The sequence below is a fragment of the Heptranchias perlo genome, chromosome 14 (assembly GCF_035084215.1).
Source record: "Heptranchias perlo isolate sHepPer1 chromosome 14, sHepPer1.hap1, whole genome shotgun sequence".
Taxonomy (NCBI): domain Eukaryota; kingdom Metazoa; phylum Chordata; class Chondrichthyes; order Hexanchiformes; family Hexanchidae; genus Heptranchias; species Heptranchias perlo.
In genome coordinates, this window is record NC_090338.1 from 35,415,471 (window position 1) to 35,433,455 (window position 17,985).

Sequence of the window (17,985 nt, forward strand, 5' to 3'; positions counted from 1 at the left end):
GAGAGAATAGCAAAAGTAAATGTGGGTCCCTTAGAGGCTGAGACAGGAGAAATTATAATGGGGAATAAGGAAATGGCAGAGATGTTAAACAAATATTTTGTATCTGTCTTCACAGTAGAAGACACAAAAAACATATCAGAAATAGTGGGGAACCAAGGGTCTAATGAGAGTGAGGAACTTAAAGCAATTAAGATTAGTAAAGAAAAAGTACTGGAGAAATTAATGGGACTAAAAGCTGACAAATTCCCTGGGCCTGATGGTCTACATTCTAGGGTTCTCAAAGAGGTGGCTGCAGAGATAGTGGATGCATTGGTTGTGATCTTCCAAAATTCCCTAGATTCTAGAACGGTCCCAGTGGATTGGAAGGTAGCAAATGTAACATTGCTATTCAAAAAAGGAGGGAGAGAGAAAACAGGGAACTACAGACCAGTTAGCCTGACATCAGAGTTCAGGAAAATGCTGGAATCTATTATTAAGGACATGGTAATGGGATACTTAGAAAATCATAATATGGTTAGGCAAAGTCAACATGGATTTATGAAAGGGAAATAGTGTTTGTTAAATTTATTACAGTTTTTTGAAAATGTAACTAACAGGGTAGATGAAGGGGAACCAGTGGATGTTGTATATTTGGATTTGTAAAAGGCATTCGATAAGGTGCCACACAAAAGGTTGTTATACAAGATAAGGGCTGCTGGGGTTGGGGTAATATATAAACATGGATAGAGGATTGGTTAATGGACAGAAAACAGGGAGTAGGAATAAACGGGTCATTTTCAGGTTTGCAGGATGTAACTAGCGGTGTGCCGCAAGGATCAGTGCTTGGGCCTCAGCTATTTACAATCTATATTAATGACTTAGATGAAGGGACCAGGTGTAATGTATCCAGGTTTGCTGACGATGCAAAGCTAGGTGGGAAAGTAAGCTGTGAGGAGAACATAAAGAGTCTGCAAAGGGATATAGACAGGTTAAATGAATGGGCAAGGTGGCAGATGGAGTACAATATGGGGAAATGTGAGGTTATTCAATTTGGTGGGAAGAATAGAAAAACAGAATATTTTTTAAATCATGAGAAACTATTAATTGTTGGCATTCAGAGGGATTTTGATGTCGTACATGATACACAGAAAGTTAACATGCAGGTACAGCAAGCAATTAGGAAGGCAAATGCTATGTTGGCCTTTATTGCAAGGAGGTTGGAGTACAAGAGTAAGGAAGTCTTGCTGTAATTGTACAGGGCTATGGTGAGACCACACCTGGAGTACTGTATACAGTTTTGGTCTCGTTACCTAAGGAAGGATATATGTGCCTTGGAGGCAGTGCAACGAAGGTTCACTAGATCGATTCCTGGGATGAGAGGGATATCCTATGAGGAGGGATGGAGTAGAATGGGCCTATACTCTGTGGAATTTAGAAGAATAAGAGGTGATCTCATTGGATCATGTAAGATTCTGAGGGGGCTTGACAGGGTAGATGCTAAGAGGCTGTTTCCCTGGCTGGAGAGTCTAGAACTAGGTGGCATAGTCTCAGGACAAGGGGTTGGACATTTAGGACTGAGCTGAGGAGGAATTTCTTCTCTCAGAAGATTGTGATTCTTTGGAATTCTCTATTCCAGAGGGCTCTGGATGCTCGGTCGTGGCGTATATTCAAAACAGAGATCGATAGATTTTTGGATACTAAAGGAATCATGGGATATGGGGATCGGGCGAGAAGTGGAGTTGAGGTTGAAGATCAACCAGGATCTTATTGAATGACAAAGCAGGCTCATGGGGCTCAATTGCTAAATTTAAATCTGAGATAGATAGCTTTTTGGCAACCAAAGGTATTAAGGGATATGGGCCAAAGGCGGGTATATGGAGTTAGATCACAGATCAGCCATGATCTTATCAAATGGCGGAGCAGGCACGAGGGGCTGAATGGCCTACTCCTGTTCCTATTTCTTATGTTTCTTATTTGTTTCTTAAATATAATACTAGTTATAGTGCTCAGTTTATATTTGTAGATTTTGTTATATGACCTGTTCTGATACCAAAGCTGGAAGAGGATTTCAATCCATCAAATTTCTGGGTTCTGATTTGCAACGGACTAGGCGACCAGCCACCAATTCAATGACATGCACTTTGTGAAATGATTTCTGGTGAATGCCAAATGAGAATGAGAAATACTAGAATTCAGAGAAATAGAAACCGACTAAATCTTTTTTTCCAGACCACACCTGTTGACGAGTGTAAAATCTTCTGTGGGCTCACTGTTTTAGGTTTACACGTGTTTAAAAATTCATGAGCGACTAAATGGGTGTAATGGATATGACTTTAAATTTTTAAAATAGCTGGTTGTTTTCAAGTAGTGGTGAGGCAACTTGGCTAGATTCAAACTGAAATAAAAGTGATCACTGGGGGTGGAGGGAACCATTGTTTTATTACTGAGGTTATCAATTATTGTTCTAAAGAATCATCCGCCAATGTCTTGGCATCTCCAAAGCCTACCACTGTGCACCTCCAAATAACTTACTCTGATAGGGTTAGATGAAGTAGGGAGGGAGGAGGCTCGTGTGGAGCATAAACACCAGCATGGACCTGTTGGGCTGAATGGCCTGTTTCTGTGCATGTACATTCCATGTAATATATGTGCAATAAGCTTGAGAAACAAAATACAAATCAATTAACCCCAGTTATCCTTATATGAAAAAGGAGATAACAATACTTTTCATTCTCCTGTGGTACTGAGATAGCTGCCAGGGAACTTAGAAGTTAGATAAAATATGTAAATGCCCAAAACAGTGGCAGATGAAATTTAATACAGACAAATACACAGTACTGCACATTCGAAGAAAAGATGGATGGTGTAGAAATAGATCAAGGTGAAACTGAAAGGCACCCAAAAATGATAATAAATTCTTTATTTAATGTGTACATGGCAGAGTAAAGAGAATGCTAAATTTCTCTTTTATTCATTCATGGGATGTGGACATCGCTGGCAAGGCCAGCATTTATTGCCCATCCCTAATTGCCCTTGAGGTGGTGGTGGTGAGCCACCTTCTTGAACCACTGCAGTCCATGTGGTGAAGGTTCTCCCACAGTGCTGTTAAGTAGAGAATTCCAGGATTTTGACCCAGCGACGATGAAGGGTTTGGGAGGTGCTGCCGAAGAAGCCTTGGCGAGTTGCTGCAGTGCATCCTCTGGATGGTACACACTGCAGCCACTGTGACATTACACTGCTAGATTAGTAGAGTATTAGTTGGAGGATGTCAAGCTAAAACTGTACATTGCCTTGGTTAGACTACACTTTAAGAACTGTGCCCAGTGTTTGACATCAAGACATAAAGGAAACATTCAGGCTATGAAGGCAGTGCACACAAAAGCCACAGGGCTAATCTCTGGCATCAGAGGATTGAGTTATGAGGAAAGACTGGATGAAGTGGAGTTCTTTAAGTCTTGTAGAGTGGTGACTGAGAGAATGTATGAAAGCATACAAGGTATTAAATGCTATAGTTAAGGTTAATCTGGAGCATTACTTCAAGGTAAACCCAGACATTAAAACAAGGGAGCATAGGATGAACTAGCAAAAGACCAATTTGGGACAGAGGTTAGGAAGAACTTCAAGGAAAGAGTGCACTACACTTGGAACAGGCTTTTAGGTAAGATAATTGTGATGAAAACCGTAGGCTCATGCAAAATGCAGTTAGATGACACGATGGGGGTGAGTTGTAAGGTTTATTTTTCGGGCCGGGTACACCAAGATAAGCATAAGTTTCCCTTACCTTGTGATTACAGAACAGTAACATTTGGTTGAGCTTACTGATGCTCTTTTATACATCTCCACTGAAGAAATATATGTGATTGTGCTCTCCTGATGCCAGTTCTTACCACTGCTGTCCTATCCTGGCTAGGTAAGTTAAAGTAAAATTGCATTTTTCAAAAAAGTTATTTTTAATTTTTTTTTTATTTTAGCTAGTTAGCAGTGGTGAGTTAAGAGATGGAAACTAGTAGGCAGAGGAGCTGGAAGGTGGTAGCAGTGGGAATGCAGGAAGCAAGACTACTTATAGTGACATCTATAGATGTCCAAGTCAGCCTCAGTGTAAATAAGTAATGAGGAACAATTATGTGAAGTAGACAGCCCAATGAATTTATAGTGCAAACAGGAGATCGATTTCAAAAATATATTGTCATTATAAACAAGATATACAATGCTCATTTTCCCTAAGGATTAAATAGAATTTTAAAGTGAGGCAGGAGTAGACGGGGAAGAGTGGAAATCTGTCTAAGTATTTTAAGGATAACACATTGTACCTGTACTCCCATCAAATCCACCTACAGCGTAGAGCAAATCGTTTAATACTGCTGCCCCAAGGGTACTCCGTCTCTCCTGCATACTGGCAATGGAGGTCCATTGGTCTTTAATTGCATCATACACATCAACAGTCCGGACTCTCAAGGATCCATTGAATCCTCCCACAGCATAAACACGGCCACTCATGTACACAACACCTGGGGAGAGAGAAAACATAACAGGGCAAATAAGCAAAGTACTGAGGATAAATATACTGCAGCTGCATTGTGCATAATCAAGATACTGTAATTTGTATAATATCCTCTGTCTTTTCTATTTGTTCTGGTATCATACTATGTACAGCACAGGAGGCCGCTGTTCGGCCCATCGTGCCCATGCCGCCTCTTTGGAAGAGCTATCCAATTAGTCCCATTCTCCTGCTCTTTCCCCAAAGCCTTGTAAATTTTTTCACTTCAAGTATTTATCCAATTCCCTTTTGAAAGTTACTACTGAATCTGCTTCCACCACCCTTTCAGGCAGTGCATTTCAGATCGTTACAACTCGCAGCATAATCAAATGTTTCCTCATGTCGCCTCTGGCTCTTTTGCTGATCACCTTAAATCTGTGCCCTCTGGTTACTGGCCCTTCTGCCACTGGAAACAGATTCTCCTTATTTACTCTTGTCAAAACCGTTCGTGATCTTGAACACCTCTATCAAATCTTCCCTTAATCTTCTCTGCTCTAAGGAGAACAACCCCAGCTTCTCCAGTCTCTCCACAAAACTGATGTCCCTCATCCCTGGCACCATTCTAGTAAATCTCTTCTGCCAACTCTCTAAGCCTTGATATCCTTCCTAAAGTGTGGTGCACAGAATTGAACACAATATTCCAGCTGAGGCCTAACCAGTGTTTTATAAAGGTTTAGCATAACTTCCTTGCTTTTGAACTCGATGCCTCTATTTTTAAAGCCCAGTATTCCCATATGCTTTTTTTTTTTAAAAACAGCATTCTCAACTTGTCCTGCCACCTTCAAAGATTTGTGTATGTGCACCCCCAGGTCTCTCTGTTCCTGCACCCCCTTTAAAATTGTACCATATATTTTATATTGCCTTTTCTCATTCATCCTACCAAAATGTATCACTTCACACTTCTCTGCGTTAAATTTCATCTGCCATGTGTCTGCCCATTTCACCAGTCTGTCTATGTCCTCCTGAAGTCTGTTACTATCCTCCACATTGTTTACTACATTTCTGAGTTTTGTTTCATCTGCAAACTTTGAAATTATACCCTCTATACCCAAGTCCAGGTCATTAATATATATGTTGTCTGAACTGTTTTATTTTTTAATTTACTTCTGCACTGTGGAGGCCATGCATCCAGTGCTCTTCCCTAGCAGCCTCTTGCCTACATTTGCACATGATGCAAACTGCTTTGTTTAGGGAAGTTGATGAATAAAGATCTCTGAATACATCACTGCAAATAGTGAATTGGAAAGCTGCATGACATCCTTTGGTATACCAAATATCCACTCCTGACTCCTGCTGGTACTAAATCACAAAATTAGGGCTGCATACAACTCTGTAATTGCACATATCCATCCACAGCTTAGTATAATACTGATAAGCATAATAGACAATGCCTTATATCTGAGCACAATATGCTTTTCATTAGCTAATGACAGAACATACATCAGAACGAACCTGCAATTCTACACTGCTGCTGTCACGTGTCCTCTTTGTGAGTGTCACAATGTGCCAGGTACTTACATCATCTTACTTTGCTTTTGGTTAGCTGAGAAGCAGCAAAGGGCTGCATTCAAACTTAGTTCAAAATGAATAAACAAACAAACCTGTGGTTCCCAGTCTGACTTTAAAATATACCAACTATATGGCAAACAATGATGGAACGCTTCACTGTCACCAGCATGAATCATGTACCACTCATGAGATGACAGACTGCCTTGTTCTATGAAAGAGCCATTAGAGATATGATTTAGATCAGGTACTGTTCCATTAAAAACAACTACAGGAAATGTACAGGGGTTATACAATTTGCAGGAGTTACAGATACATTATGAGACACATATGGGGATATAAGTATATTGTAAGGGATGGGCAGGGTGTATACACTATAAAAATTGTAAGATGTACAATTGTATACTTGTCTAAGGAATATAGGGAGAGGGGAAAATGCAATATTTTTGCTTCTGATGGCAATAGTCAGCACCTTCCGAAGAGGGTAGAAACTGGATTGAAAAGGGAAAAGTAAATACACAGATTATTTTCCAAAATTGCTTAGCAAATTTATGTAGCCAATACAGAGTTATGGTTTCTATATTGAGATAACTGATCTGAGATGGGATGGCAGTAGGGGAAGTACACTGGCCTCAGCACCCCTGGTCTAAGCAGGCAAAAATTGCCCATGTCTCCTGCTCCTAATTGAAGTGCATGAAGTGTGTGTGTGTGTGTGTGTGTGTGTGTAAATGCTGGGTGAGAACATCACCAGCCTCAACTACGATATACGCCTAGCACATAATTAAGTCAGTTAGACAAGGTAACAGAGAGCTGTTGGCACCCATCCAACCATATGCCATCAAGGGAGTCAAAGCCTTCAGGACAGGTAATGAAGGGAGAACATTAATCTTGGAAAAAAACAGGTTCTTACTGGTAACAGTAATTGTGATGGAAAAGTCAAAGGTGAATTCCCAGGATTACTTGGAATAAAGTAGCATTTGATAAAGCACTTTAGTACAGTAGATTTTAAAACAATCATGAGATCATATGACTAAGACTAAGTCAAAAGCTTCCCCACTTGGTGTTCTCTCTAGCTAAGTGCCCATGATGCAATGGGTTTGCATACATCTTTCATTCTAGACCTGCACTAAAATCCAACCCACGATAAAGATGTCCTCTATTTCATCATCCCTGTATGGATATGAGTGCAATGCTACCTCCCATTTTTCTGTCTCCTTTTATACTCTCTTTTTCCAATTCCCTTTTAGACGATGTTATAGCCTCTGCATCAATAGTTATTTATGGTAAAGAATTCATGTTCTAATAACCGTTGGTATGGAAATAGCTCTTCTATCGTCCCCATCATTTTTGAGATAACCCCCCCCCCCGTTACTGATTTGCCAACAAGTAGAAACAATCTTTCACCATTTCCCCTCAAAAACCTTTCATGATTTTGAAATTTTGCAGTAGATCCCACCTTAACCTTCTCTGTTCCAAAGAAAAAAGCCCCAATCTTTCAAGCTTTTCATTATAACAGTAGTTTCTCATTTCTGGTATAAATTTCACTGTACCTTTACCATGGCCTTAATATCCTTCCTCAGGCTCCTCCTTTTAACCCAACACCTCGTTGTCTTTGTGGTGACATGACTTGCACCCGAGAAGCTCTCTCCTCTTCAAAATCACAGCCTGCCATCTACTCTTGTGAAACCCTAATGCATACACCAGAGTTTGTTTCCTCTCGCCACATTCTAACCACTCTCTGGGTAAAGAAATTTCTCCTGAATTTATTAGTGACTATCTTATATTTATGGCCCCTAGTTCTGGTCTCCCCTGCAAGTGAAAACAGCTTCTCTATGTCTACCCTATCAAACCCTTTCATTATTTTATCAGGTCACCCCTCAGTCTTCTCTTTTCTAAAGAATACAGCCCTGGCCTGCTCAATATTTCCTGATATGAGAACTGAGAGGTTATACCTATCATCCGAGTAAATCTTTTTTTTTGTATCTTCTCCAGTACCTCTACATCCTTTTTATGATAAAGAGACCAGAACTGTTCACAGTATTCCAAGTGTGGTCTAACCAAGGTTCTATACAAGGTTAACATAACTTCTCTACATTTCAATTCTATCACCCTAGAAATGAACCCGAGTGCTTGGTTTGTGTTTTTTTTTTAAAAAGGGCCTTATTAACCTGCGTCGCTACTTTTAGTGATTGATGTACCTGTAGCCCCAATTCCCTCTGCTCCTCTGCCTCATTTAGACTCTTATTTTCCAGGCAGTATGTGGCCCCCTTATTCTTCCTACCACTTATCTATATTTGAAATTCATTTGCCAATTACACGTCCATTCTGCAAGTTTATTAATGTCTTCCTGTATTTTGTCGCAGTCCTCCTCGTTATTAACTATACCCCCCCCCCCCAATTTGGTGTGGTCCATAAATTTTGAAATTGTAATTCCAATTCCCGAATCCAAATCGTTTATTTAAATGAAAAACAGTGATCCCAGCACCGATCCTTGTAGACCACCACTTTCCACCTTTTGCCAGTCTGAGTAACTACCTTTAACCCCACTCCCTGTTTTGTAGCCAGCTTGCTATCCATTCTACTACTTGTCCCTCAACTCCACATGCTCTGACCTTAGTCATGAGCCTACTATGCGCTACCTTATCGAAGGGATCTGTGTTGGGGCTGCAACTATTCACTGCATTTATTAACGACTTAGATGACAGGATAGAGAGCCACATATCCAAGTTTGCCGATGACACAAAGATAGGCAAATGTAAGGAATCTTACAACACCAGGTTATAGTCCAACTGTTTTATTTGAAAATCACAAGCTCCGAAAGCCTCCGAAAGCTTGTGATTTTCAAATAAAACAGTTGGACTATAACCTGGTGTTGTAAGATTCCTTACATTTGTCAACCCCAGTCCATCACCGGCATCTCCACAACAAAGATAGGCAGCATTGTAAGCAGTGTAGATGGAAGCATAAAATTACAGAGAGATATTAATAGATTAAGTGAACGGGCAAAACTGTGGCAAATGGATTTCAATGTAGGCAAGTGTAAGGTCATCCATTTTGGACCTAAAAAGGATAGATCAGAGTACTTTCTAAATGGTGAAAAGCTCGAAACAGTGTTGGTCCAAAGAGACTTAGGGGTCCATTTGCATAGGTCATTAAAATGTCCTGGACAGGTACAGAAAGTAATCAAAAAGGCTAATGGAATGCTGGCCTTTATATCTACAGGACTAGAATACAAGGGTTTAGATGTAATGCTACAACTATGCAAAGCCCTGGTTAGACCACACCTGGAGTACTTTGTTCAGTTCTGGGCACCGCACCGTAGGTTATATTGGCCTAGGAGGGAGTGCAGCGTATACTTACTAGAATCATACCTGGACTCCAAGGGTTAAATCACAAGGAGAGATTGCACGAACTAGGGTTGTACTCGCTGGAAGTTGGAAGATTAAGGGGTGATTTGATCGAAGTTTTCAAGATATTAAGGGGAACTGATAGAGTAGATAGGGAGAAACTATTTCCACTGGTTGGGGAGACTAGGACTAGGGGACGTAGCCTAAAAATTAGAGCCAGGACTTGCAGGAGTGAAGATAGGAAACACTTCTACAAGCAAAGGGTAGTCAAAGTTTGGAACTCTTTCGCAAATGGCAGTTGATGCTAGCTCAATTGTTAATTTTAAATCTGAGATTGATAGATTTTTGTTAAACAAAGGTATTAAGGGATATGGGGGCTAAGGCGGGTGAAATGGAGTTAGGTCACAGATCAGCCATGCTCTCACTGAATGGCGGAACAGGCTCGAGGGGCAAAATGGCCTACTCCATTCCTATGAAGACCTTTTAAAAATCCAAATATATTATATCTACTGCATAACCCTTGTCTACCCTTTATGTTACTTCTTCAAAGAATTCAATAAGCTTGGTCAAGCATGACCTTCCCTTTTGAAATCCATGCTGAATATTCTTAATTATATTTTCTGTTTCTAGATGTTTTTCTATTATATCTCCGAGTAAGGATTCCATTATCATTTCTACCACCAACGTTAAGCTAATTGGCCTATAGTTCCCTGGACTGGTACTTTCTCCCTTTTTAAATACAGGAATCACATTAGCTCTCCGCCAGTCCACTGGCACTATTCCCTTTTCTCATTAATTTTTATATCTATGTAATAGTGCCTCTGCTATCTCTTCCCTAACTTTTTTTTTAATATGCGTGGATGCAATCCATCCAGACCAGGGGTTTTATCCTCTCTAAGTTTGATTAGTTTATCAATTATTTCCCCCCCTTTCTATCTTAAATGTCTTTATATCTTTTTTGATCTTTTCTTCTAATGTCATGCCCATCATATTAGTCTCCCTGGTAAATACTGAGGCAAAGTAATGATTTAATATTTCTACCACTTCGCTGTCATTACCTGTGAGTTCATCGTGTGAATCCCTTAGTGGCCTTATCCCTATCCTGATTTTTCTTTTGTTATTTATGTGTTCTTTTACTTTATTTTTAATATTTACTATTTCTTTTTATATTCTTTGATAATTTAATTTCATAGTTTCTCCTTGCCGTACTAATTGTATTTTTTAAACTTCTTTGCTAACCTTTTCGTATTCCCTTTTGTCATCCTCTTTGCTGTCTATGTACTTAGTGTATGCCTTTTTCTTTAGTTTCAATTTTGCCCTTATTTCTTTATTCATCCATGGTGTATCATTACTAGCTAATTTGTTCTTGCTTTTTAGTGGGATATATTTCTCCTGGACTCTATTGATCACGTTTTAAATGTTTCTCACTGCTGTTCAATTCTTTTGTTTATCAGTAATTTTTTCCAGTTTATTTTGCCTAGTTCCATTCTCATCCCCTGAAAATCAACTTTTTTCCAATTTATTATTTTAGTCTTTTTCTTACTCATGTCCTTCTCAATCTTTATCTTAACTACATTATGTTGTGATCATTATTGCCTAGATGTTCCCCTACGCTTACTTCTCTTGTCTGTTCTGGTTCATTTCCCATTACTGGATCCAGCAGTGCTTCCTCTCTTATTGCACTTTTTACATACTGGGTAAGAAAGGAGTCCTGCACACATTGTAAAAACTCCATTCCCTGTACCCTTTAGTTTGCAATATTTAGTTGCCAGTCCCGGTCTATATGTAGCCATGTTTCAGTTATTCCTACCACATTCGGTTCCTCGCTACAGATTATTGCCTCTAGTTCCCCCGATTTATTTTGGATGATGTGTACATTTCTGTGCAGGCAGTTTAATTCATCTTTGATAGTTGTTCCTTTTACTTTATTTTTAACAGTCCTTTTATACTTCTGTTTTATAACTGTATTTGTTCCTTGACCATTTATGTCATCCTTATTCCTGACCCCATATCCTCTCCATTATAAAGACCACCTGATTCCATCTCCGTAACATCGCCTGCCTCCGCCCTTGCCTTAGCCCATCTACTGCTAAAACACTAATTCTTGCCTTTGTCATCTCCAGACTTGACTATTCCAATGTTCTTTTAACCGGCCGCCATCTTCCATGATCTGTAAACATCAGCTCATCAAAAACTACGCTGCTCATATCCCATCCCACTACGTCTCGCACAACCATCACCCTTTACTCGTTGACCTGCACTGGTTCCCGGTCCACCAATGCCTCCAATTTAAAATTCTTATGGTTGTGTTTACATTCCATCATGGCCTTGTGCATTACCCCCTCCCTTCGCCCCACCATTGGTAGCTGTGCCTTTGTCCGTTTAGGCTCCACACTCTGGAACGCCCTCCCTAAACCCTCCAACCTCCCTCTTCTCTTTTGAGACCCTTCTTAAAATCCACATCTTTGATCAAGCTTTTGGCCATTCCTCCCAACATCTCTTTCTTTGGCTTGGCATCCATTTTTTTTTGTCTGATTTCACCTCTGTGAAGTGCCTTTGAACATTTTTCTACATTAAAGACATTATATAAATGCAAATTTGTTATTATTATTATACAGAGAGGTGGTGGGACAAGTTGGTGGTGCAATTACAATTGGCCACATTTGTGGTCTAGAGAGGGAAAAAAAAAATCAGCTCGTGCTCCTGTTTGCTATCTAGTAACCCCCGGCTAATGGTTCTGTGTTGACACGGGATGAGAACATAATCAGAACCAGCTCCATGTGTCTGCCCTTACATCTATTAATATGATAAAGACACCTGGCCTACCCAAACTGGATTGTTCTCACAAGTGACAATCTATTAGAGTATACAGAGCATAGCCATGTGATTTACTGAGCTCTTTTCTATTCCCTCCTTCCCAAAATCTGTCTCTACCAATTCACCTCTAGTTTCAATTTCTAACAACCCCTGCGCAGTCCCAGTCCCAATCCCAATTCTGATCCTTTCCCTTCCCTGCCTGAAAGGGGAAAAAGAAACTTAAAACCACTAAAAGATGAGCACTATAAAAATGAAAATCAGTTACAAAGGCTAAACAGAAACGCTACAAAAAAAGATTCATATTATAAATTGATACGCACAATGAGGAAAAGACAGCACAGGCTTATAAAAAATGTATGAATTTTATTTCTATTTTTGCGAATTGAAGTGGCGCCATTATCCATTCCAGTTTTCATATAAAATTTCTTCAAAGCAGCAACACTTCAGACAGGCATGAATGGGATCGCAAAAGCAGTGCCAGACTGACCCACATGTGACCCTTGGGGCAGCATCTGCTGTTCTGCTCCAGCTGTCTTCAGACATACTCACACACGATAACTAGAGTATCTGCAGGACATGCAACAGTTCTATCCAGGGATACGACCCAGGTCCCACTGTTTGAAACCAGCTACACAAAGCTATAACTGAACATTTGAAACAGTGGTCCCGATATTACCAGGGAGGCGGGATGGCAGCAGGGGGGGGGGGTGACTGGGCGTGTGGGTAGCCCGCCCAGTGAAATCCATCCATTCCCCACGCGATCCCAGGTAAATTGAAGCCACTTAACGTGGCTTCCGTGAAACCTGCGCAGCGGACAGACTGCGCACCCGCATCACAGGCTGTCAGCTGGAGGAGCTCTACTTAAAGGGGCAGTCCTCCAATGCTGCTCCTGCAGCAAAGAACCAAAATTATAGAATGGAGCAGCCCAGGGGAAAGGCTGCTCCCATATTTACTGATGCCTCACTCCAGGTCTTACTGGATGGGGTGAGGAGGAGGAGGGATATTTTCTACCCGGCGGATGGGAGGAAGTGGCCTGTCTCTGCCACCAAGGCCTGACTCGAGGTGGCAGAGGAAGTCACCAGCAGCAGCAACGTCTCCTGCACATGGATCCAGTGCAGGAAGCGCTTCAATGACCTAACTAGGTCAGCCAAAGTGAGTACACTTACTCAATCTCCTACACTCCGTCTTCCACATCACCACTTCCCACACCACAACTCCTTCTGCACTGCCAACACTACTCTATCACATCACCCCTCACACCCACTCAAAGCTCATCCTCAACTTACCTGCACTTACTCACCTCTCCAGTACTCATCCCACCACTACCACTCAACCCAAACATCATACAATCTCATGGCTCTCTCTCATACTCACCCTCTGATGCATCTCTTTCACGGTCAGCCTCACCCAAACCAATGCATTCAGCGGTTGGCCACGTCACCATCCCTTACTCACGCCTCTCTACTTTCTCCCCTTATAGGAGGAGAAGAGAGCCCAGAATGCACGGGAGAGGGCGAAGACTGGAGGGGGGCCGCAACATCAGGTCATCCTCACAGACGCGGAGCAGGAGGTTCTTGAAATGAGCTGCACCCTCAAATGCCTGTCCATCAGGGACGCCGAGACTGCCACTCGACAAACGGCTGGTGATAGTGCTGAATGTTAAAGTTCTCACAATAGCAAATGATGTTAACATGCCTTGCCATCTTCAGCACCTCAACATTTGTCATCATGCTCTCTTACAGGACCTTCAGCGACCGCTGTGACAGCGGAGGGAGATTCCTCAGAGCACCTGCCGGCCTCTGAGGGGGCACAGTCACATCTGAGCGAGCCATTCACCAGCACAGATACACACACCTCGGTGGGTCCCCGTCCTCGCTTAGTTGGGGTCGCACATGGTAAGTCACCACACACATGAGCACAAGCAGACACTGGTGGCAGGGGCAGCTGTAGAGAGTCCGCGTTGGTGGGAGCACTCTTCTCCAGGCTCTGCTCAACTGGACACAGATGCTGAACCCTGGGGACCATCCTTTAAAAGGAGAATGATCAAGGGGCAGTAGCACATTTGCAAGGTGCTGGAACAGGTGCCACGCGCACTCTCCACAATCGCGCAGAGGATGGAGGAGTCCAACTCCTGCATGAGTGAAATGGTGGCACAGGTACAGGAGGGAATCTCAGATACTGTCACAGGGACATGAGGGCATCTGAGATAGTCTCACGGGTAAGTGTGGGAATGTCTGTGATGGAAGGAAGGCTAGCCTCCATCGAGCTTCACGCACGGCTCACCAATGAGTCCATTGAGGCCCTGACAATGGCCCTTCGGACTCGGGGTGAGCAACTTTCTGCCGCCTTAAACAGGCAGACAGATACACTAGCACTGGCCTTACAAGGCTTCACACATATCCTCCAAACTGTCGTGCAGAAGAGTGGTAGGAGTGATGTGGGCCTGGCCCAGGAGAGGGATGATGGCGAAAGGGGTCATGGAAGTGGAGACGCCACTCAAAGCGCTCCCACATCTCACCCGTTGCCCCCCTTTCAACCAGTACCCGCAATGCTGCCTCCTCTCCAGGTGGTCGAGTCTGCCCCTGCACAGGTGCAGGTGGAGCAGTCTTTGGAGGGGCCCTCACGGGCACCGAAACTCAGAGGGCGTAGGCCCAAAGCATCTTATCAGTCAGGGCATGACCAAGAGCAACCTGCCACTACCTCTGCCATAGGGGAAGCATCATGTAGGAGTACTCGTAAGCGTAAGGCAAAGGTTTTGTGAGCACAAAGGGGATGCACAAGGGTGTTTGACGGTTTGTCATGTGTTTTATTTATATTTGATTTTTGTTGATGGCACATTAAATATTATCATCACCACTATTGCCACGTCTTGGCCATTCTTGACTGGCTTGTGTAATAAGTCCCTTTCATGAAGTTCACCATGAACACCCACACTTGATGCGACCCACTGGGTCACCCTACAGTGGGTGTATGTGTATTGCACGACTATTTTGTGCAGGTGCCTGTGGTGCAGCACTGTGTTGTGGAGCTCCACGTGGAGGAGGTGGACGGCGTGCCTGGCGAGGCTGGTGATGTTGATCATCCTCGGATGAAGTGATGAATGCAGCTATGGCGCCCCCCCATCCTGACGGTGTGAGTTTGAGGGGGTCCGCAAAGTAGGTAAATGTGTTTGCACAGCAGAGTTTAGGGTATAAATTAATAATTTTGAGTGGAAAGACAAAGGTGTTGCAGCCAAAACGTTGTCTGAAGTGACAGAGTGCCCTGCTACAATAAATGAGGTATTCCCCCCAACTGTCAAAAAATCCTTTGCCTCTCCCACTGGCTGCTGGCTGAAACACATATGCTCCAACAGGGTGTGTTTCCCACAGCACAGGAAACACGCTGAGGATCCTTCAAAATTGCACCCCTGCCAAAATCTCCACTCAATGAGGTCTGTCAAGTACCTCAACTAGCTAAAAATGTATCTAAATTATCATCCCGCCGGCTTTAATTGCTGGTGGGAGCCCCGCATGCGGGAACTGCGCGCGCATGCAAACGCCTCATTGGCGAACCCGGAAGTGAGCGGGTTGGAGCCGGGCTCCGAACCCGCTCTGGGATTCCGCCATTTTCGGAGCACCCCTGCTCCCAATGCGCCCGCTCGGCCATCCGAAAATCGGCCCCAGTGTGTCAGTAATGGGTTTGTCAATGATTTCTCGTCCTACTCCAAAGATGCTCTTTGTATTCTGCTACATGCCCCCAGCGCTTAACATAATTAGCCTGCAAATATTATACAAATGTCCAGGAGATCCACAAATGAATGAAAGAAAAACAGTTACAGTAATTACAATAATGCTTAAGAATTACAATGATCATGCTTAGAGTGTTTCACATTCTTTCAGTTTCTGGGAATATGGGTAGCATAGTGAGGTAGGACGCTGTCTTTTCCCTTTTAGGGCCCAGGTTTGAATCCAGGTCAGACTAATGGTATGAACGTTTCCTTTTTTCATCAGCTGAAAAGTTTATACGTGAAACAGGTTTGCACAGGGGTGTCACTCACCTGGCAGGGAGCGCCACTCCAGGACTCACCCGGCTGGGAGTCCCGCTCAGGAACCTCGCTAATGGATTGGTTTGCCCTGCTAGTTGATTTTAATATACTGTGGAACAATAATTGAGTTTCCTGTAAGTATATCGTATAAATTGGTCTACACTACAAATTTTGGATAATTTTTGCTGCAAGCACAAAAGAAGTGTAGATTTAATTATATTTGTTTACAAACAATTTGTTTGTAAAATCTGTAAATATGTCTGGTTACCAACACTCTATCTTATTTATTATAATTGGCTGAAATTCAACATGTATTTACTGGCTGGTAATATATACTGGCCATAGGTGTTCCCAGCAATCAATTGCAAATTAATTCTCGACAAATCTGTAGTAATAAACTCTCACTGATCAATGCTGCACTATGAAAGAATGACAGGAAGCACACAGATAGCAGGTAACAGTACAAGAGTAGGCATAAGCCAAATTATTATTAAAATAGCATGTACTGAAGTGTAATTTCAGGGCAGTACTTGATCTCTTGTAAACTGCTCGTGCATTGCAGTCATAATTTATAGAAACAATATTATCTGATAACCTTGTTAAGCAGCGCTGGCATTAGGATTCCAGTAAATTGTAATAATGGGTGTGAACATTATATTCACATGGTGAAAAACATCCAGCAGTACAACTATAGATTTCAAATCTTTAAAACTTGTCTTCTACCCAGAGAGAGCCAGGTAGAAATAGGGTGAAGTAAGATACATTACCTACTTTGTAGGTTTTCATTCTTCAAATTATATTCATTCTGCACACACCATAGGAGTATAGCCTAGAAACCATCTGCTCAGCATGTAAATTAATAGATCACCATAATGTTGCTGACAGGTGGTGCAGCATTTTTTGTCCTATTCCTATTACATATAAAGCCTCATGATCTGTATTACTGTGACAAAGCTAAACAGATGCTGAAGATTCTTCAGGATATGCAAGACATCGCAAAATAGGAATAATGGATTCTAAGAACATCACTGCATAAACCTTTTGCCCTGTGGGAACCACCAATCTATCCACCAGTGAAAAAGGGAGACCCCGGTCTAACAGTCATCATCTTTCAACAACTGCCATCAACTTGCCTCCAGGTCCAGATGCAAATGTGATTCCTCAAACATGGAGGAAATCTATCCTGCACGACAGTGGAATCATGTCTCTCTCTGCTCATTGCCATGATGTCCATTAAGGGGTTATCAGCATGACTTTTTCTCTGTCTGCTTGTATCAGGGAAAACAGAGCAAGTGCATACAAAAAAAAAATCGCTGTCAAAGAAACAAGATTGTCCAGTCTCAAGGCTGACACGGCCATTTTCTTTGAACAGAAACATGGTAGAGAATGGTTATCCCATGTCTATATCTGATCACCCCCAACTCTACCTGTGACTGGACATTTCTCACTTTATATCAAGTTCATCTTTGGTTGCTATCAATGGCAGTTTGGACCCAAACATTTTTGTCACCAAAGGGGCATAAAATGGTTTCTGCCATGACAGTCAGCATTCCAGCATTATTTATGCTGGGGACTTACCTGTGTAAACTGAAGTTATGGGGGATAATTTTCACCTTCATCATCTTTAACTGGGGAAAAATAAACTGCTCAATTTTGCAAACCCAGAGGCTTTTTACCACACTGGGGTAAGGGACCAAATGCGGCATCACCTCTCTGCAACATCATCACAACACTTTTATGTGCATGCTCAGCACAGTTTCCCCAGAATTTAATCA

The 17,985-nt window shown here is 42.2% G+C and overlaps 1 protein-coding gene across 3 annotated transcripts in view; it reads right to left on the minus strand.

Moving 5' to 3' along the window:
• Positions 1 to 17,985, minus strand: part of LOC137332428 (kelch-like protein 3) — a 128,283-nt gene that overhangs the window by 18,133 nt on the left and 92,165 nt on the right. For all 3 annotated transcript variants that reach the window (XM_067996254.1, XM_067996252.1, XM_067996253.1), the window contains one exon: positions 4,290 to 4,487. In XM_067996254.1, the coding sequence (XP_067852355.1) occupies positions 4,290 to 4,487 (198 nt within the window). The remainder of the gene's footprint in view (positions 1 to 4,289; positions 4,488 to 17,985) is intronic.